This window comes from Channa argus, chromosome 5, assembly GCF_033026475.1.
Source record: "Channa argus isolate prfri chromosome 5, Channa argus male v1.0, whole genome shotgun sequence".
Classification (NCBI taxonomy): domain Eukaryota; kingdom Metazoa; phylum Chordata; class Actinopteri; order Anabantiformes; family Channidae; genus Channa; species Channa argus.
The window spans coordinates 22,952,057-22,972,769 of NC_090201.1; the positions used below are offsets into that span (position 1 = coordinate 22,952,057).

At 40.0% G+C, this 20,713-nt stretch overlaps 1 protein-coding gene across 4 annotated transcripts; it reads right to left on the reverse strand.

Annotated features, from left to right (window-relative positions):
- Positions 1 to 119: 119 nt before the first annotated feature.
- Positions 120 to 20,710, reverse strand: ece1 (endothelin converting enzyme 1). 4 transcript variants are annotated; one of them, XM_067505909.1, is made up of 19 exons: positions 20,586 to 20,710; positions 14,079 to 14,165; positions 12,097 to 12,235; positions 10,317 to 10,529; positions 10,073 to 10,197; positions 9,804 to 9,950; positions 9,441 to 9,506; positions 8,938 to 9,126; positions 8,609 to 8,751; positions 8,137 to 8,251; positions 5,617 to 5,727; positions 5,427 to 5,525; positions 5,174 to 5,251; positions 4,964 to 5,067; positions 4,530 to 4,640; positions 3,279 to 3,346; positions 2,966 to 3,156; positions 2,215 to 2,310; positions 120 to 1,080 (listed from the first exon to the last, which is right to left on the reverse strand). In XM_067505909.1, the coding sequence occupies exons 2-19, from the start codon at positions 14,163 to 14,165 to the stop codon at positions 904 to 906; spliced, it is 2,259 nt and encodes a 752-aa protein (XP_067362010.1). In that variant the 5' UTR covers positions 20,586 to 20,710; the 3' UTR covers positions 120 to 903. The 4 variants fall into 4 exon arrangements, with proteins under 4 accessions (XP_067362010.1, XP_067362009.1, XP_067362008.1 ...); XM_067505908.1 differs by having other exon boundaries at positions 20,411 to 20,630; XM_067505907.1 differs by lacking the exon at positions 20,586 to 20,710 and adding an exon at positions 16,623 to 16,652.
- Positions 20,711 to 20,713: the final 3 nt, after the last annotated feature.

Consider the following 20,713-nt stretch of genomic DNA (forward strand, 5'->3'; position numbering starts at 1 on the left):
AAGCTGAGACACTTGTTACTATATGAATCCACTCAACACGTCAGGTTAAAACAAAAATGGTGTGTGTTTTAGAAAGTTGGATTTAGAACAAATTCACAAACTATAGATGTGAGCCAGAATGTTTTAAGCTTGGTTTTATTATCCAAAATAAATTTGACAACTCAAAAAAAGAGGTATGGCACATCATGTCTGAGCCTACATGACCTAGCTCCGAATTGAATCAAAAAACCTGATGCTTTAATTTACTGTTGTGAATTTCAGAATTTGTTGATTATGTATATCTTCCATTATAGAAATGAAATGCCACCCATTTGACAATCTTTACAACAGCACAAGTGTCATTATAAAATATAAAATTGTTATTGTTCACAGAGAAACGTTAGGTGTGTACATATGTCAGTTCCTAATTAACAGATTTAAAAATGTCCATCACAATACAAACTTTGCATGGCCTTAGTTCATTGTCATATAAAATTTGTGACCATAAATAAAATATAAAAAACTGGAGCAGATCCAAGGACAGTAATGTTTTACAAGAAAAAGAATATCACTTTGCTTATTCAGCCATTTTTGTGACAAACAGTTTACAAAATTTGAAAGTGGTTTCCCCGATTTCTGTAACCATCTGCTGGGTCTCCAGTGTTCAAAAGCATTTTATAGCAACATCAAACTGTTTGCTAAGTCATCAGTCTTTGTGACAAAGCACTAAAGATTGCAATCCTCATTCCAAAACCAGGCACATTTTGTCCTGATAAGGCGCTGGATAAGCATGAAGCAGGACGGCAGATCGAGTTTCAGTGGTTCTTGCTTGCCCCAGCTGGAGAGATTTTGTCAGTATCTCAAGCCATTTTCCCCATTGTCCATTTTATCCCTTGATAATAAACAGCAGCAAGCACAGAGGCATCACCATAATTCACACTTGTGTTTGGGGTTCATGGGTGCATCTGCTTTGCAGCCAAAGTGCTTTGAGAATTCACGTGAATTGGACACAGTGCCGATGACTCTAAATCTTGATGGACTGTGAGGATCTGTAATTACACCCTCGTGTGAGCTCTCGGGTGTCCGCACTGAGCACCATACCTGTAAAAGTGATAAAAAAATATTTATATAAAGATAAATATATTTTTGACAAGGTAAAATCTTAATGTATAAATCAATGTAATCAATGCAATGACCCGTGTTTAAACTTGAAGATTAACTTCAGTCATCCTCTAAATGAATCAGGTTGTCCACAATCACCATACAGATGCTAAAACCAACACTGAATCTTCACCACGCATGTTGGGTTAGATGTCCTTCTGTAGTCTGGATTAGCTTGTTTGTCTGTGCCATATAACTCCATTGTTGTCCAAGAACAATTAAAAATACACTTCTCCACTGAATAAAATATTTCCTCGTCCAAAATGTGTGGTCGACATAAACAGTGTCAAACTGGTCCGTTGTGCTACAAGTTAAAAGCCAATTTGAAGCAGGTAGGGAATCAACTGTTAAAATGTATTGACACAGCATTTTGGAATTGAGAAATATGTGTTATATGAAATATGAGAATATATGTGTTTTTAATCGTTTAATAGTTTTTACAGTTTTTGGCCAACCGTGGATGTCTGTGGCACAGTTGAACAAACTAATCCACCCTGCAGGGTGAGAACAAGGCAAATACACTTAGAGAACATTTTGTGTTGGCTTAGGCCTCCATATGGTTATTGTGGAAATTAAAATTCTTTTAAAATATGACCAAAGTTTATCTATAAAGTCTCCTCCTAGTTTAAATGTGTTTTTTCTTCTTTATTCTTCACTGAGGATTTAAGCTTTACTTTATTTTGTATGTGCAGACTCTGATGCTAAAAGCAGTTTTTACAGGAGGAGAGTTTATCTTTAAAATGTGCGTATCTGAAAAGGATTTTGTAACATTGCAAACAGTTTAAAGCCAAATCAAACACTGTCCACTGGAAGTTACAAAACTGCCATTTCTAAATTTGAAGTCTCCAACACACATACACTGAAGATGTGCCTTTCAACAAAGTAGGACGCATCTTGTGTTCAGTAGTTAAATTAAAATTTCATAAAGGGGAATTCATTTTTTTCCCCAAGAAAACCATATAAGACACAATTATTACTAGCAAAATGTCTTGAAACATGTCAGGAGGGGAGCCTGAGGCATATGGTAGAAACAGGTGTAGGTAAAAGAAGCTATACACTGTGATTAATACAAACCTGAGCAAATCCTATGAAAAACAGCTGATGGTTAGTCATTCCCACAGCTGGCAGTGCGGCCTCCTCACCATTCTTTTTGATCCAGTTCACATAAGCCTTTAGAGAAACACATAATCACATTACACACATGTATTCACTCTTTTCCTCTGCTCATAGAATATTATGTAGCAATAAAGACCAGGCAAAAAAGAATTCAACCCCCAATGTGTTATTTCTCCCAGTTAACATGCATTGTTCAGTGCAGGATATTTTTCCTTCCATACAATTTGCTCATCTGGTTGATAGCCGGTGACCTTTTATTACATGGAAAGAATGTGTGCATGTGAAGAAGTAACCAGAGGCCGTCAAGGCCACTCAGAAGCACCTGTTGCATTTCCAGGCTTCACTGTAAACCAGACAACCTGCTTTTTCCAATACAGATTAACAAACGTGACCTAGAGTAGAGCAGCTTCGGCAAATAAACTAAAGCAGGGGATTATTTTGAGATCGGTCTGACAGTTCTTCCAGCTCAGTACCCATACAATCTGACAAGGATGCATTAGGTAACAAAAGATTAATATGAACTTTCTATAATAATATACATGCTATAATATATAATATTATAGCAATGAAATATAATAAATCAAATATAAATGCTACATTAACTGTTTAACTGTTTGTTTACAGAAAGCTATTGTTCATGTTTAAAAATCTTCCTAAAACACACATAGAAAACATTTAAGTTAAATTTTACTTTCTATCACCATCAGACCTTGTAGGCAGCATTAAGTCCACCGTTGTCAGCGATGTTTTCTCCCAGGGTGTGTCTTCCATTTAGAGGCTCCTGGTTGATGGTGTAATTGCCATACTGCTCCACGAGGCACTGAGTCTGTTTCTTAAAGGCCTCCACTGAAGAGTTCTGCCACCAGGGACGCATGTTTCCATCCTTGTCATACTCCCTACCTTTAAAAGAAAATTGAATTTCAAGTTGTACTTTAACACCTATTTTTCTATTAAACATGAGCATTACAAGTGTGGTCATCGTCTGAAATGTCAATTGTTTAGAAAGAAGCCAGTTTTCCAACCTTGGTCATCAAAAGCATGCGTCAGCTCATGTCCCATGACAACTCCAATTCCACCAAAGTTAAGAGCTCTGGAGAACGTAAAAAAAAAAAAACAGTACATTTTATTATTATTATTATTTTATTTAACTACTGTACTGATCCCTGTAGGGAAACTTAGGAAACACTGATCACAGTGTAGCTGCCACTTCAGGTTCTACTTGGGGTTGAGGTGGTTTAAACAATGTTAGTTACGACAGCAAAGAGACTCTGTTCAATGTGAAGCTGCAGCTGCTTAGTTTTGCTTAGCATAGAGGACAGAAACCAGGGGCAACTGGAAGCTTGGTTCACTCTGGAGTCAAGCATCTCTAAAACTCAGTTATTAACTCACTATATCTCATTTGTTTTATCTGTCCAATAAATTAACAGGATGTTACACAATGGCTTTTTACCAGGCTGTATCTACCACATTTTATTGGTTTTTATTGTTTTTATTGGTCAAATATGTTTACATGGTATCTTTGTTTAATGGATCACCTGCTTGAAGTCTATAAAGCTGGTCTTAGTTCAGGATGTCGCTTGCTCACAAGGCTGGTTCCTCGTATGCATCCAGCGTAGTTTTGTTTGGTTTTGTAGTTTGTTTTGTTAATCGACATATGTTTCACAGCATCCATCACCGTCACTTCATTACTGATTTGCTTATTTAATACCACTTTTTTTTTTTATTTTGGAGTTTTTGTTAATAAATTATTTAGTTATTTAATGGGTGCTGTGTGGCCCTCCCTTCTTTGTTATGCCTTCTACAAGTCACACATAACAACGTATTTTTTTCAATCTCACCTTAAGCAATGTATCTGTTTATACAGTTAATATAAGGCCTCAGCCGTCTGCAAATAAAAATCTGATCGGCACATTTCAAAAGATTGTCTATTTGTGTCTCCTGCAGACAGAGTTAATTTGCCAGCGTTTAAAAGGGGGTTAGTAACAAAATGTGGGAATTTTATTTTTAAGGATTAGAACATTGAAAGATAGTCACTTTGTTTGCTTTTAAAACTTGACAGCATTATGCATTAATGGACTGTGGCCCCTGATATTTAACATTCAGACTGAAAAGCAGATCCCTAAATGGACAGTATAAACAGACAGAATGATTGGGTGAGTTTTTATAAACCATGAAACTAGTTAGCAGAGGCCAAGTTGGCAACAGATCCTGACTAATTTTCATTGCAGTCTGTCTATTGTGATCCATGCATAAGTGCAAGGTGGAACACCTACTTAGGCCAGGAGCGACTATAGAACGGAGCTTGGAGGATTCCCGCTGGCAAAACCATCTCATTCTTGGTTGGGTTGTAATATGCATTGACAGTTGGAGGTGTCATGCTCCACCTGTAAAAACAAAAAAAAAACAAAAACACTGAACCACCACATAAGGCTGACATCAAGGTCACTACAACATCAGGATATTGATGCTGCCAGGTTCTCTGTGCCAGGTTGACTACAGATCTGTTTGACAGGCAATGGAACCCTGGTATGTTCCTTCCCACCAATGCCTAATTACAGACATGGCTCAGTTCAGCACAGAGAAGCTGGTTGCCTGGGAACATCTGTGGATGGCAGCAAGATTCTGCTGACTCAGTATAATGGGAATGTGTTCCCATTGGACCATGCAACCTTCTCTCTGGCAGCAGCAGCAGTGGGGAGCAACTCACTGGTTTCTGTTTGGAGTTTTTCTCAGCTGGTCTGCTGTTACTCTAGCTGAGAAATTGTAATACTGCATGATGTTTTGGAAGTAGAGTTCTGACACCACCTCATACTGTAAGATACAAGAAAAATATTGTGCAGTGTTATAATGAGGCAAAAATGAAACTGTGTTTGATAAATAAAGTGACAGCATGTGATACACTCTCACATTTACCTACATCATTGAACACTTTGTCCAGCCTTGTGGCGTTCATGATAAACTCTGGATATCCGACCATGTTGTATATTGCATCTGCCTGTGAAAGATGAGATTTTTAAAAAATTGTACAAGATACTGTGTCACACTAGGTGGCAGTGCTGTATATCTCAGATCTATCAGCACATAATAACTCATTTCATGCGTCTCCTCTACTTTAGGTACCAGGAGGACAATGTTATTAAAAGAAGCACACAACAACATCATTCACCCACTTTTTCCTTTGCTGCTTTTTTTGTTTCCGGGTCCATCCAGCTCACACCCTGCAGGCTGTCCTCAAACGACCCTTTAATTTCTGCAACCATCTCTTCAGCCTGAATCACAGAAGACACGAGCAGAGTAAGAAGCACTTCACCTCACCCAGCAGGAGCAGCTATTGTGAGGGGTGGACGTTCAGACACTTACAATGGCCTTGCTGTCTTCAGCAAAGGTGTCTTTGACAAACATGGCTCCAAGAGCAAATCCAAGGGCACTGTCAGTGTCACTGACACACAGCTTCCAGCGTGGAGTGCAGCTCTGCAATATCAAAAACATAAACCCTCATAAATTTTTATTTTGTTACATACCAGCATGTCTGTGTGAAAGTCCTTTTTTGTTTGCTTCCTTAAATCACGTGTTTTATTTCCCAGAATGAACATGGCTAACCCTGATGGCTGTGGGAGGGCTTGTTACATTCATACATGTGTAGGCAGAACCACTACTATTAACTACAAACTACTATTTCTCCTCATACAATCCTCTGTTAGTTAATGAAGCAACCAACCCCAGAGGAAAATTGGAATTCCTATTTCAGTCTCATTTTAGCTTCAAGGTTGTTTCTTGTTTCTTCGCGAGGAGAAACAAGCAGAATCTTGAGATGTAAGGGAAATAAATGGACACTTTGTTCCATAACAGCTGTAGTATTGCTCATTTTCTACTTCAGAGAAAAACAGGAGCCCTCGGAGGTACCTCCCCAATGTCTCAAGGATGACTCCTGTCTCACTTATTTCTCGAATTTTAGAAAAAACTATTCAGAAACACATCAGACAAAATAGAAACTAAAATGAGGCTTAAAAAGTGCTGGGTGGATGAGTTTCTCCCTATAGATAATTTAAGAAATACACTACACTACTTTATTTTGTTAAAGCTGTCAGAATATACATAAGCAATATATACAACTATCCCTGAATATCTTAGCCATACATAACCATCACACACAGTTAGTGCTCTGCAGCACAAACTGTGTATGATAAGAACCCTACAGTCTATATTTGTAAGGCAAATCCAAGCCATTATCTCTCTTCAGACTCAGAGACACGGTGTTCCCTCCATAGTGGCTTTTTTCTTCTCTTGTAGACAAAATGGTAACAAAAGGAACATCGCACATACCAACTCTAAGCCAATTTACACTCAGAACAGAACCTATGCAAGACTGCAGACCCCAGGAACAGCAAGAAAGTAGAAACAAACCACACAGGGAGTGATTTGATTCATAATGAATGTAGCTGAAGCATTTGCTATTCAAACAGAACGTCCCCTTTGATGATCGGGAGGGCAAATAATACATCCATCAATCCATTGTCTGTCACCGCTTATCCTATTTGAGTCGCGGGGGGGCTGGAGCCTTTCCCATCTGTCATCGGGCAAGAAGCACCCTGAACAGGTCTCCAGTCCATCTCAGGGCCAACGCAGCGGGACATACACAAACAGAGAACCATTCACGTACATACCTAGGGGCAATTTTGGGCCAACTGAGGAAATCACAACTTGCTACAGAGATACATCAATGCACATCTTCATATGACACAATTTAACGTTCAAACATATTCACTTGGTTGTCTAATTGAAGGGTCAGTTCACCCAGTTTGTCTCTAATATAATGGTGTCAAACAATAAAGACTCTTGTGGCTTGTTGCTTTTTTCTGAGATTTCTGTTAGATCCCCAGTATAAAGGAGCTGGATATGATTCTGGTTGGGGTATTTAGACCACTGAAAACTACATTAAAATAGGTCGAGAGCAATATCTGGGGAGATACAATGTCCACTAGGACTAGTTCCAATAAAAACTGTGGATTATGTACGGAGAGACACAGGCTCTGTTCTTTTAAATAGAAGCTGTTATTGATTATTGAACACCACAAATGAAATTATATGCACCTGTAATGTTTTATACATCTGGATATATCTATATCAAAATATTTTTTGCCACTTAGGTGAACCTCAGTGGTAGAGCACTGGGTAGGGATACCACAGGCCGCGGGTTCAAACCCGACCAGGTGTGACCAGCCCCACCCAGCCACAAAGGGCAGCGTTGGAGCTGGTCCCGAGCCCAGATAAAAAAGGGTTGCAGCAGGAAGGGCAGCCGGCGTAAAAACACATGCCAAATCAACGTGAAGAACACGTTCCACTGTGGCAACCCCTGACGGGACAAGCCAAAAGCCGTTAAACTATTTTGAGGTGAAGCTCACCTTTAACACCAACTATGTTTCCTGACTACAGCACATTCACATGCACGTGAAAAAACAAGTTACTGAGAGAAATGTTAATGTAGAAAGCGTGCAGTTAAAACTGATACAGTATAATAATGCAATTTATTGTTTAGGAATTATGACTTATTTTAATCTTTTGGTTCACAATTTATTCTTCTTTTAAAAACGGCTACATGAAATAATGTTCCCCTACAATTCTTCATACTGCTGACACATTACAATACTGTCACTGTGCAAATAAAAGCATTTAAGTCAACTTAAGGAAACAAGGTTTCTCATTTACATAAAGTTTAATGAGCTGCGGCACCAACTGATAACCTATGCTTAGAGTAAATTTGCCAGCAGGGAAAACATGTACAATGAGGTGCATATATTTTTTTACCTTTTACAGTGTTCGTTCTTCTCTGTTTATGAACCGGTGTTATGCAACATTAAAGTGTTTCAAAAATGCTCGTACCTTTTTTGTTCCATACATGACCTCAAGGAAGCGCTGCTCAGCATCCTGGAACCTTTGGTCTAAATAGGAAACCATCCTCCTCACCACCTTCATTATCATGTAATTGTTGAGTAGGCTGCAAGACAAATATCTGCATTATTGTTTTTGTTGCTCTCTTATTGCCTGAATGCTTACAATAGTATCTTCTAGGACACACAAACACACACACACACACTTAGTGTACAGTATAGAAAATTACAAAGTTCGTGATAATTTCTCTGATTTCACACCCTAGACAGTGTCATTTTCGTGAGATACTAACGTTGACAGCAGGTTGGGGTGGGGAAGTAACGAGTGTTAGTGGTTCTATGAATAGTATAGACCATTCTGAATCTTTTAGCACCAAGTCACCTACGCTGGGTTTGGTCTGGAGTGAACACTTTTTGGTAATGAATACATGCACATGCAAAGAAAGCATCGTTAATTATTTGACCTTTTATTGGTTTTGGTTATGACGTCGGAAACTTTCTGGAGGTATTCTTTGGCATAAACTACCACCGGCTCTGACTCATTGAGTGGCACAGGAGCAAACACTTCTGTGAGGAATGGCATCCAGTCCACAGCAGGGGCCAGAGTCTGCAACGGCAAATTAAAAGCACAGTCAACAAGAAAACAAACAACTGAGCAAAAATAGGTTCTTCTTTACATTTAATGTTTGTTCACATGTTCACATTGAGCGTGTGACAATCACAATTTGTTGAGGGATTTCATAACTTTACTTTTGTTTAACTAGCTTTAATCTATAAATCAATAAAAACTCACCGTCAGATCCTTGGCTTCCATCTTATGATAGATGAGTTCTTCGTCTCTCCTTTCCTCCTGTGGGACAGTGAGGGCAGCCAGGGTGGTTTCAAAGTCAACAATCTCTTCCATCAGCGTCTGAGACATCTCTGGTGAGCCACCCAGAAGGACCCCTAACTCCACCAAGAAGTTGAGGTATGCCATGAGATACTGCAAAGTGCAAGCAGGTACCACAGGAAGGGGGATGTAGGGGGTTAGTTGGCAGAGACATGGAATTAGAAATGTAATCCTAAACTATGCAAATACAAGCTACCATGCAGAGTATTCCCCCTGAAGCGGAAATAGTTCTCTCTCTGAATGTTTCCCGACTTTCTTTACAAAACAGAAATTGGTGGGTATTTTCAAGCTCTAATTGAATACATATTTTTGTTCATCGTATCAGTTCTGTCCATCTTCGGGAAAAACATTTTCAGTTTGGCCTCTGTAAAACCACTGTAATGCTTTAAAGAACACACCCACAGTACCTTTGCATTTTCTGTTTTGTTGAGGTAGTAATCCCTTGAAGGTAGTCCCAGGCTGGACTGATCCACCTATAGTAAAGAGAAACAAGCAACCTTTTGTTTTAATTCCTGATTCGACCTGCATGCAGGCTACAAACAGAAGCTCAATAAAGATCACATCTTTACCATTTGTTATGACACCCTACTATGGAATGACCTTTCACGTCAAATGATGTGATGCAAGACTTTAAATATGTACGTGTTTTTCATCAAATATGCCAGGGAAGTGTATGTTTTAAGATAAAGTAAGTAAATGCATGTAATTGTTCAAATTAATCAAGACTAGCATATAAGAGTGGCATGCACACAAATCTGTGGTCCCCTCACTTGGATAATATTGCTATTGGAGTTTTTAGAGTCGGGGTTGACAAAAACAGTGAAGAAAGGAGAAGCCCGATAGTTGGCCGACACTGTTCTCAAAACTTCCTGGAAGTTGTCCTTGTCCCAGGGTCCGGTCAGGCCCCATCCTCCTATCTAGGGTTCAAGCAGAAGCTTAGATACGGCTGTATGCAACAAAACTTGTTATTTTAATATTAATGAAGAACTACAGTGATCAATGTGTTAAATGTTGGACCACTTTAGGAAATTAAGCATACCTGACTAATGAGCTCCTGTAGTGGCTTAGCTCCTAATTCCTCAATCTTGGTCTCATTCATGCAGGCCTGATAATATCGCTGGGCCTTTTCTTCAGCCTCACTCAGGCCTTTCATTGTCCTGTTTTCTGCCCAGACAGACATACAAGATAAAGTTCTGGTAACTCCAGCTCCAGATAATGACAGTACACCTTTTCATGGCATGAAGCTCAAAAGCCACACTTAAAACAAACAAAGGCCCCCTTACCTAACAAATGCTTCATTACAAGCATGTTGTGCTCCCAGAGGTTGCTGAAAGGCCCCCAGCGGGACTTGCCCTCGGGGAGGGGGTTGTTCTTCACCCAGCCTCCACATGCAAAGTTGTAGAAGTCCTCGCAGGGGTCCACAGATCGATCCAGTGCACCCATGACCACGCTGGCTACTGTAACGCATGGCTCTGTTAGGCACAAAACAGGCCGATCTGCAGAGGAAAGGACGAAAAAACATTAAATTCATAGATACTTCACTTGGAAATCCTCAGGTTTACAAGCCCTTTAATGCGATTTATCAGAAAATATTTTTTTGGTAGGACCAAATATCTACAAAGGTTTTCAGGCCATCTAGCGACAACTAAGATATGCAACTTTTTTCCATGTAAAAAAAAAATTCTGAGAGTAATGGTTAATGGTTTTTGTCTTCATTGGGTGAGCAGCAGGTCAGGGTGAAGGAAGCTTCATCTGAATGTTTCAGGACAGCAAAAAAAGTAACGTCTTTAGAAAACTTTTGGTGCTTAGAGAAGTGTAAGTGAATGTCGTCAGAGAGGGAACAATTCCAGGACACAGCTCACCTCTAGTACTTGACAGACTTCCACCGTCTGTCCATATAAGGGCATGAGACAGAGACAGAGACAAAGTTACATGTAGCGATGAGGTTAGTACCCCAAGGAAAATTCATCCTTGTTCCTTTTATTATTTCAAAGTGTGATTTGAGATGTGGTCATGAATGGCAGGAAGAGGCATTAAGTTTCCCGTGGTGAATTTGAGGAAACTAACATAGATCAGACGTTGCCTGGAAGTGATAGTAAAACCACAAAACACTTTCCCATTATGAACAAGCTTAAGGGAGAGATTAAGAGTTGTTTTTAAGCAGCTTACCTGAAGGTGTGGCTTTGGTTTAAAAAAATAAAAATAACAATCCAACAACACATAAACTGTATTAAAAGCCACAGTTCTGCTGGACGGAAAGTAGCTGAGTCTGTGAAGGTTCTCAATCAACCAGTCTATAGATTAATATTAACTATATATTTGTCTTCAACGCTGGAAACATTTTCGTCTTTTCTCAGCTTTAATAATGTAAATGTAACATTACCATTTCCTGCAGAGACAGCTTCTCACTACACATTTTCACTTCTCGTACACATACAAGTGCTTGTGTGATGGGAACATCACTAACCAAAACTCACATCTCCAAGACAAGAACACAGAATACGCGTTTTAAATAGACGTTTGTCACACACTTTTAAAAGTCATTCCGCTTTTTTCTCCTCCATAATTGCCCGACACTTCGGGCTTTCTCACTAAGAGTCAAATAAGATCAGTGCCACTCCTATATCTGTCAACTAAATATGAAGCAGCAGCAGCAGCCAGTCACAGTAGATCATCTTAGCACAAAGACAGGAATCAGGAGAAACAACTCGCAGTGCTCAGTTCAAATGGAACACAATCTGTGTAAGCGCCTCTAAGCTCACTAATTAACATTTTGTATTATCCACCGAGTCGAAAAAAACTGTTTTGCTGAGCGAGAAACATTCCACCACATTATTCTCAACAGCAGAAACAGGCTTTAGGCTAAGCTAATGTAACTATTACGTGGGTGTAGCTTTTCATCTAACACATAAGAAAAAAAAACAGCACATATCCCAAAATGTCAACAATTCCTTTCCACCTTTCTCGTCAAAAAGAGACCACCGCACAGAGAGCACAGGTGTTTCTTTTCTTTGTTTTCTATGTCATTCTGGCATTCGGTTTTAAACAGAACTATACACTCACTCTGTTTGTAGAAGACTCCGGCCGTGATGAGAGATATGAACACGGCCACAGACAACACACACACTAAAATCAGCAGCCTTCTCTCTCTTTGCGTCTTGTCTGGCCAACAGGCGGAAGCTCGGCTGGGCAGAAGAGTCACCTGCACCCAGGAAAACAAAAAGAAAAGTGTTTTAGTAGTGTTTAGTGTAATAGTGTAATTCTGTGATGGGCAGTTCGCTGACCTATTACAGTACGGAAAATAGTATGTAGCCTCTCAGGGATCTGATGACTATGTCAAAGCACAATGGCTTCTCTATCAAGGCCTGCTCAACCCTCCTACACAGAAAAGGTTAACCATTCTTCCATTGTTCCATCGCCTCTAATTTAACATGCATTGAGGACATTTTCCTTTTAGCTCCTATCTGATTCTTTTTCTGGTTGACCTGAAAAAATGACAAGGAAAAGTCAAATAGAAGAATCACCCGAGGACAAGAAACAAAACTAGTTTACAGATCATGTCATATTCAGATAAATGTAGCTTGATGTCTCAACAAAGACAATGTAAGTTGGTGCTTTGTTATCAGTAACCGGTGTAGTGGTGTAGTGGATGCCAAGACACAGTAATTTATTTCCTACAGGAATTAATCCAAGGGCCACTCATCAAACATTCAAAGAGCAGATTTGGCAAAATGGACAGTCTTTAAGTATCACTGTTGTAAACAAACGTCTGATCTTGGAACTCGAATGTGTCCGGTGGAAGTCAATTCTCACTGAAGTGTAAATATAAGGATTTAGAGACACTAGCTTAGATGAAGGAGTTTAACAGTGAAGCTAAATGTGGCCAAAGCAAATGACAAAGCCACGCTGGCTTCTTAATCTCAGGAACTCAGCATTTTGGGTTGTTTTGGACCTAAACTGAGAAAATCCCATGGCCAAGCTTGTACACTCCCCACCTGCAGCTTATCACAGTCTCTCCAAACCTCGTGTTTAACCAAAACCATAAATTGGACTGGAACTGAAGCCCTTTTTGGCTCAGTTATACGGTATCTGTGTTTAAATCAATTTTCCTGGTTCAGAAGGAGAGGACTGTCAGTGAAAGGCTGACTGGAAATGCTGAGATGCTGACGCTTACACTATACAAGGGAATGATACAAATTTCACAAACTTATTTCTTCATTCTAGGATGAACTAATAATTGATGAATACATTGCTGTTTCACAAAAGGATTCAGGCCAAAATGCTCTTTATCCATCTTGTAAAAATCTGCAGTCTCAAGTTTATCAGCAAATATGTTTATGAGGACTATATCCATCTAATCATAGGGCAAACAAAGGATTTAGGATTTATGTAATACTGACTGAAGTGAAGTGGTCTGTTCTGTAGGATCTATGTGTTGTCAGGTCAATCGTTTAAAAGATCCAAAGGTGTATTTCCGAATTAATCACACAGATCTATCTTGCCGTGATTATTAAGGTCAGGTCAACAGTTATGAATGCTGGTTTCTGTTAGGTAACTGCCATTGATTTGTTATTAGAAAAAGTAGCAAGTCGTGTATCAGCCTAAACCTAAAAATTAAAAATCACATAGACATGTCCTAAATGAGAGCTGGACTTCCTTAGTCTATGTGTCTATAAAGTCAAAAAAATAGCCATATATATTTGAAAAACATATATTATTTGGACAGAAACAACAGTTTTTTTTTTTTATAAAAGAAACAGCTTGTACATGTCAAACCTCTCAACTTAAATCTGTTTAGCATGTCGGCCTCTCTAACATATTCTGGATATTTTTATGGACAGACATTAAACCAAGGAGTATTTGTAAGTAAAACATTCTCAGACTGGGCTACTCTCCTGAGTAAAAGTAAAAACACAAAGCTAATGACTATTTGCATGCAAGCCACTTTATTTTTCCACGGCCTTTACAAATTTCTCTATGTCCTGTGTGTTAATAAGGTACAGACCTGCTGGCTTATTTTTAGCACGGGGTGTTTGCATGTTTACCAGCATAGGTGATGTTTGGTAGACGTCGTCACCGGCAGAGTCCACCAGGTCTTCCTCGTCCAGCGTGGCTCTGTTATACGTTGACATCTGAAAAGTCAAATGCAGAAAAGACTCTCTCAGGACTTCCATGCTTCTCGTAGAACCTTCCCCCCCACCCCTCACACGAGAGATTGTGTGTGTGACGCCGAATTCTCAACAGTGTCAGAGTCTTCAGCGTACGGTTTCCCTCTAAAATCCATGTATGTGGTTTGTCTGGTTGTGGCTCTTGCACTCATACACAGAGCTGACTTTCAAAGAACATGTCAGTCCTCTCCTTTTAAAGGCTCGTCGCTGCTCCTTTCAACCCCAGCAACACCTCGCACAGCCCCCATAGCGTCTGGCAACTACCCCCAGAGGGCAAACATGAAAACACCAACAAAATACCTCCTCCTGAAAGACCTTGTACACTCTCCTTGAAGCCCCTCTCTTCCTCTTTAACAACTTTGTGGCTCCTCCTAGACAAACCTTTTCCTGAACTTCCTCTTCTGCTCAGTCTATCAAAACAGAGCATGAGAAAAGACGGAACTAGAGAAAAAACAGGAAGGAGCACTGACTGGACCGAGAGCGTGAAAGTGATTGTGTGTCTGCGTGTGCGTGTGCACTCACCAATGTGGTTTGAATTAGATCTGGGGAGGTAACCTCACAGTTGTAGTTCACACCCAGTGGCTTTTCTATAGGACATGATATACTCATGGGAGGAGCACAGAGAAACCCCTCCACCCACTACATGCTTTACCTGATAGGCACAACAGTCAGTTCAGCTCTCCTCCTGTTTAACCCCTCACCCACAGAGCCCCCACAACATCATAAAATCACTGCATTGCATCATTAAAACATAATCACATATGTAATTAATAAAGGCATGTAATAACTACGAAATGGTAAATTATACTAACATGCAGTTACCGTGTTCTAATTAAAAAAAACTGCCGCCTGACGAGATGAGGTCCACTAGTGATTGAAAAGCCAAACTAAGAATACAGACGTGGCCATGTTCTAACCGCATTCCTGTTGTTTTTCAAAGACCACTGAGTGCAAATTAATAAAACACAAAGCACAAGCCAATTAAGAAAACAACTTTAGCAGTTGGATAATACAGATGCAACATTTAGGAAACAACAGTTAGACAAAATAACTAAATTCAATAAGCTATGAAAAATAGAGAAAACTACCAAATACTGAAATGTACAACAAAAAGAGAAAACGTGCCTACACACAGGAAAAAATACTACAAATACAGAAACCACAACCAGATACACTTGTAAGCCACAAATATATGCTAATGTGTGTTATGTAGCATAACAAAGAAACACAACACTAAAATGTCACAACCCTAAATGAAAATGGAAATGTCACGGTGCAACTTTCATTGATCATGTCAGATGTGTTATCTCACACCACGCATTTTAATATGGCCTCCCACACAGCACTTCCGTCTGTACATGTCAGTCCAGCAGCCACGATGAGGAGCTCACGCTGTAGATCAGCCCACAGTCCCTAATGGAATTTGTTTGGTTTCAATCCAATACGGTGTATTTAAACTAAGTGGCCGCAGCCTCACAGTTCATATCGGATGCACTGCCCCAAAACCATTCTACTGTGTACCAACGCCACAAATAGACTAATGATTATTGACCTGAAGGCAGCATTCAGAACTCAAACAAACAGGTTTTTATTCTATTCTTGTTAGGACTTTCATTGGCATAGTTCATTCCCTAGCACCTAACCGTAATCTAAACCATCACAGCGAAACGTCTAACCCTAAACCTAAAACCAAGTCCTAACCCTCCAACAGGCCCCAAACTCAGTCAAGAAAAAACTTTTTTTGGTCCTGACTAGATAACAAGTACAAGCGCACACACACACACACACATCCACACAGAATGCAGATGTAGGCTCACAACCTCATGACACATTCACTGCCATTGTCCATATTATTCCACTGATAAACATTTGATGGGGAAGGAACGAGCATTAGTGAAGACGTACACAAGCCAATGAAGACACCGCAATGTAATTTATGCCTTATATAAAACTCATGTGTCAGACCGCAAGAATACACATACAGCTACAAGTCAAAAAAGAGTCAATAGATTAATATCGTTTGAAAGGAAAGCAGGTAGATCTACTCCACATTTACTCGATGGAATTGTGGGCGCTCGAATGTTTGTTTTTCACTTCTTGTTGATATTATAATAGGCAGATTAACCGATAGGGAAAATCACCGAACTCCACAGTGCACCACTGATAAATGTCCTGTAGCGGAAACTGAGGCACAATGTAATTTGTTTGCATCCAATTCTTACCCAACAGTGGCAGCAGTGAAAGGGGGGCAATGATTAGGCTCAGCTGTCTGTCAGCCTCACCGAACTCGCAAAACAATGCAGAGGAAACGCCGAAAAGAAAAAGAGCCGATTGTGTTTTAGCCAACTAAAATATTTTTACTTTAGATCTGTAGCCACTAGGCAGACGCTCACTCACTCACTCAATCACTCACTCACTCACCCTCCTTCTAGGCATTCAGGTTCTGTCTTCCCATGTTAATATCCAGTTAAAACACGACAAACCGGTGTCCGAATATAAATGTTTATCTGATGAAAAAACATTACATTTGGTTGTAAATATAACCAGAACGCAGTCCAGTCAGTCTCAGATCCATGCTTTATTTTCTTACCCACTTGTTTCATGTAAACACCACAGAAAAAAAAAAAAATAAAAAATCCCCACCACAAACATTCCACAAAATTCCAGGCAAACCATGAGCCCAGATTCCTGTTAAGTCTTGTTTTCTATTAAACAGGACTGCACACAATCAGCCCCAGTAACAGCAGGAGAAGGGTCCTGCTTTATCTTAAAATAATAGTAACAAATAATATCATGCAAAACTGCGAACCCCCTCTCGTGCCCTCGTGTTTTTAAACTCTGGTAAACCCAGCAAAGTCACATTATTGAGGGGGAGGGGTACAAGTAAGAGGACACCGCTTGTTTTTAGGGCGCTCTTCAATTACATAAATGGCTTCAAAATGACCTATAGCTAAAAGCAAAAGGCCAAATGGGCATATTGGTGTTTGACCTTCTCTCTCCACACACACGATGCACTTTCTCCATCAATAATTCCAGTAGTTTCATTTAACTAGAAAGGGGACGTCTGCTAAAAGGCTCAGACTGGATTTTACCTCATAAAAGTGTACAATAAATTCTATCATGTGATTTCGGATCAGAATGTTGAGCAACAAACAACATTATCCACTGGTTTGTTGTCACACACATTCCCTGTTTCTGAACACTTTCCTGGCACTGAGGTCTGTGCAGATGTGCTTGCACATGTTGCCACACAGTTCGGCCCTCTTGAGTAAAATAGGTGGTTGGTGACATCCCTCCCTTTCCTGTTAATAAGATTTACTGACTCACACAAGCCATTTGTTAGGAAATATAACTATGAACTTTTGTACCTCGTGCAACGAGTCATGATTTCCACCATTACATCCGGAAATGTGAAATTACATGCAAATATCTGAAATGGAAGGTCATCAGCATGTTGTAACATGCTATAACCTAACGAGGGGTTTCTGTGGATGCTGTAACATGCTGGAAATCCTACTAAGTGGCAACTGGGAGACATTTGACAAAACAAAAATGATGCAGGCCTCACACTCTGTGGTCAAGGTCAGTTCTGAACACTTTGTGGCAAATCTCCCATTGTGTCCCTGAGGGTGTAAAGATGTCTTCACAAAGAAAAGCTGATGCTATGAGCTTCCCATGAATCTTGGAAACAGCCTTTGAGGGAGGCTGTAAACCACAAACATGCGTCAGTGAATCGTCACTGATCCTTCAAACCCGACGATTATTTGCAGCACAGGGTCCTTCCTCTGAGAATAGGTGCCGTAAACACACCTGGTATTAACACGTAGATGAAAACAGTAAGAGAAACAGTGTAAAAATGAAACTGACAACACATTAGTGGAAGGTGATTTACAGGCATGTTTGACGTAAGCTGGCAATAAACGAATTTTGCATCCGAAGACAGGCAACTCAGTGATCCACCATGGTAAAGCCAGCCACATCTAGAGCGTGCTTGGTCTAAAACAACATGGTCTAGATGTGGCTTCAGACCACGGAAGATCGGGGAATTGAAGACTACGCCCCGAAAACAACCTAAGCCGCGCTCTGAGCCTCAGGTTCTGTTTGACAAGCTGTGATTGAAAGCGTGTTTTTGCTGAAACTTCACTTCTGTTCGTAACCTCTCTGTCGCACAGGGATCCGCCGCAGACCGCGGCTACGGCTTCTTCAGGCTTAAAAGTCATTCGTTAGCGCTTTTCGTAAATGCCAGAGAGGTTGGTGAAACATTCCAGAAATACCAAACGCCAAATGTAAACACCAGCACACGTTGAGGCTTCTTACTACAACAGTGCAAACAGCTTAATCCAATACAACGTCATCTGACCTTTAGGTAAAATGGCTGCACACTCACAGCAACTTTATTATGCATGTGGTTGTTGCAGTGATACAAGATGCTGTGTATTGTCCCATCTAACCTGTATGTTAGGTGTTGGCGTTGGGAGATGCGCAGCATGTCTTTAAGTTTACTGTACGTTCACATATCATAAGAAACAAATAAGCAGACTGAGGTCATGAGTCAATATGCAGAGATTTTTGAATGCAGCTGCAAACCACAGCTGCAGTTACACTTTATCTTTTGTGTTCAGTCCCCGGTGTTTGTGCCTGAAGGCCTCAGATAAAGTTGTCTCAAGCTTAAGCTCCTGCCCTCCTGACTTCAAGACACCTCTGGAATTTTTCTTTCCTTTCCCAGTGCAAAGATGTTTCCTTCGGAAAAAAAAAAAACACCCCCGATAATGAAAAAAAAAAACTTCTTTCCCAGGCAATGGGCTTTTCCCTGTTGTTGAGTACTGGATATTCATCTAAGGCAAGGGATTTGTCCCAGAATAATAAAAGTTTGTGTTTATTTTTAGTCATGCATCTGCCCCGTTGCTCTAAGAAAATGCAGACACAGCCTCAATTCTCTATCACATATTAACATGCAAGTTGCAGTTCTGACATTTCTGTGGCTTCTTAGATGATAAGTTGCACCTTTCAGACACTCTGACGTATGTTTAATGAGTATATATCACGCAGTCAGGTCTTCTGATGCCGTCATGCAGCACATCTAAGTTGTCAAAGTTTTATGCTTAAATCAGCCGGGAGGTACAGTATGTACAGTACAGGAAAGCATGAATGATATACTTCAAAACAGCTATATATTATAGGATTTGGAGTATACAAAGTGTAATTTAAAGATATCAGGATAACATGAGGATTAGAGGAGTGGCTCATGGGTTTTTCAGCCAACACATGCAGACAGAGAACAGAGATTGCCTGTAGCTGTTGTTATGGCGCCCTGCAGCACACTGACGATCGCACCTAGTTAATGAATAACTGCAGAGTAAACCAAGCTCCCTGAGAGAAACAAATCCAGCACCATGCAATGTTAACAAACCAGTCAGTCCCTCGGGTTTCAGACTGTACAATTGGGGATCTGTGTGTTGCATAAATTCCCAGTAGGGAGCTTGCAAAAACTGATTTTGCCGTTTTTACTGCTTCGTGGGTTAGAACTACACATGACAAAGAAGAAGCTGTCTTTCTGAATACAGGAAATGTCATACAAACTTTGGCAATATATTGCTTTTAACAGCTTACAGCATCTCTGCTTGTCTGCAAAAGCTGGTTTCAGTTAAGCTTCCACTTTAATACCTGTAATGACGTCTTTCTGGGAAGAAATTTCTGCTTTTACCATTTTGCTACCAAGTTTTTCTTTTATTTTCCCAGTTTAAACTAAAAGAACAAGTGGCTCCTTTGTTTCTGTAAAATCTTACATTTTATATCTGCTAATGATCATGTCAACTTCTTTAAGCACAAACTCAGTGTTTGCCTACAGATCATTTTAAATGATCATCCCTTTTGTGTACTTGCTGACAGTGAGATACATGAAGCTGAAGACAATCAAAGCTAACATTCAGGCAGTGAAAGTACATAGTAATTGTACACATCTGAGACCATTAAGTAAAGCCAAGTAAAATAAACATAAAACTAAACTTTGGCTTCAGAATAGTTTTGGCTAAACTGTGGTTGGTTTGCAGCTGGTGGATTTATTCAGCATAAAATATAAAAGGTTGTACAGATGATTGAAAAATGTGTGAAATGTAATGTACAGCAGCTAAATATTAAAATCCTGACTAGGATACATTGATTTCATAAGAGACTAAAACACAATACTTAGCGATAATCAGAGAACTTACTTTTGTCATTTACTTTTACTGTCAACAGTCGCACACAATCAATCCCGGAGCAGATGTGAGCCCATGTGATCGTCTGTCAGCTCGCCAAATGCACTTTTTCACCCAGTTTTACGCTTGAATCTTAATTTAAGCGACTTGTCTGAGTAGCGTTTAAAGTCAGAGGACCTGATCTTACCCCTGCTGTCAGTCGCTGCCGCGGCTCCGGTGAGCTGTGTGACCGGGGAGTCACTGCGCTCAGGCTAAAACAGCCAAAGAGGCTGCGCTTCACCGTCAAGATAGTTCACGTCCCACTGAAACGTTCTC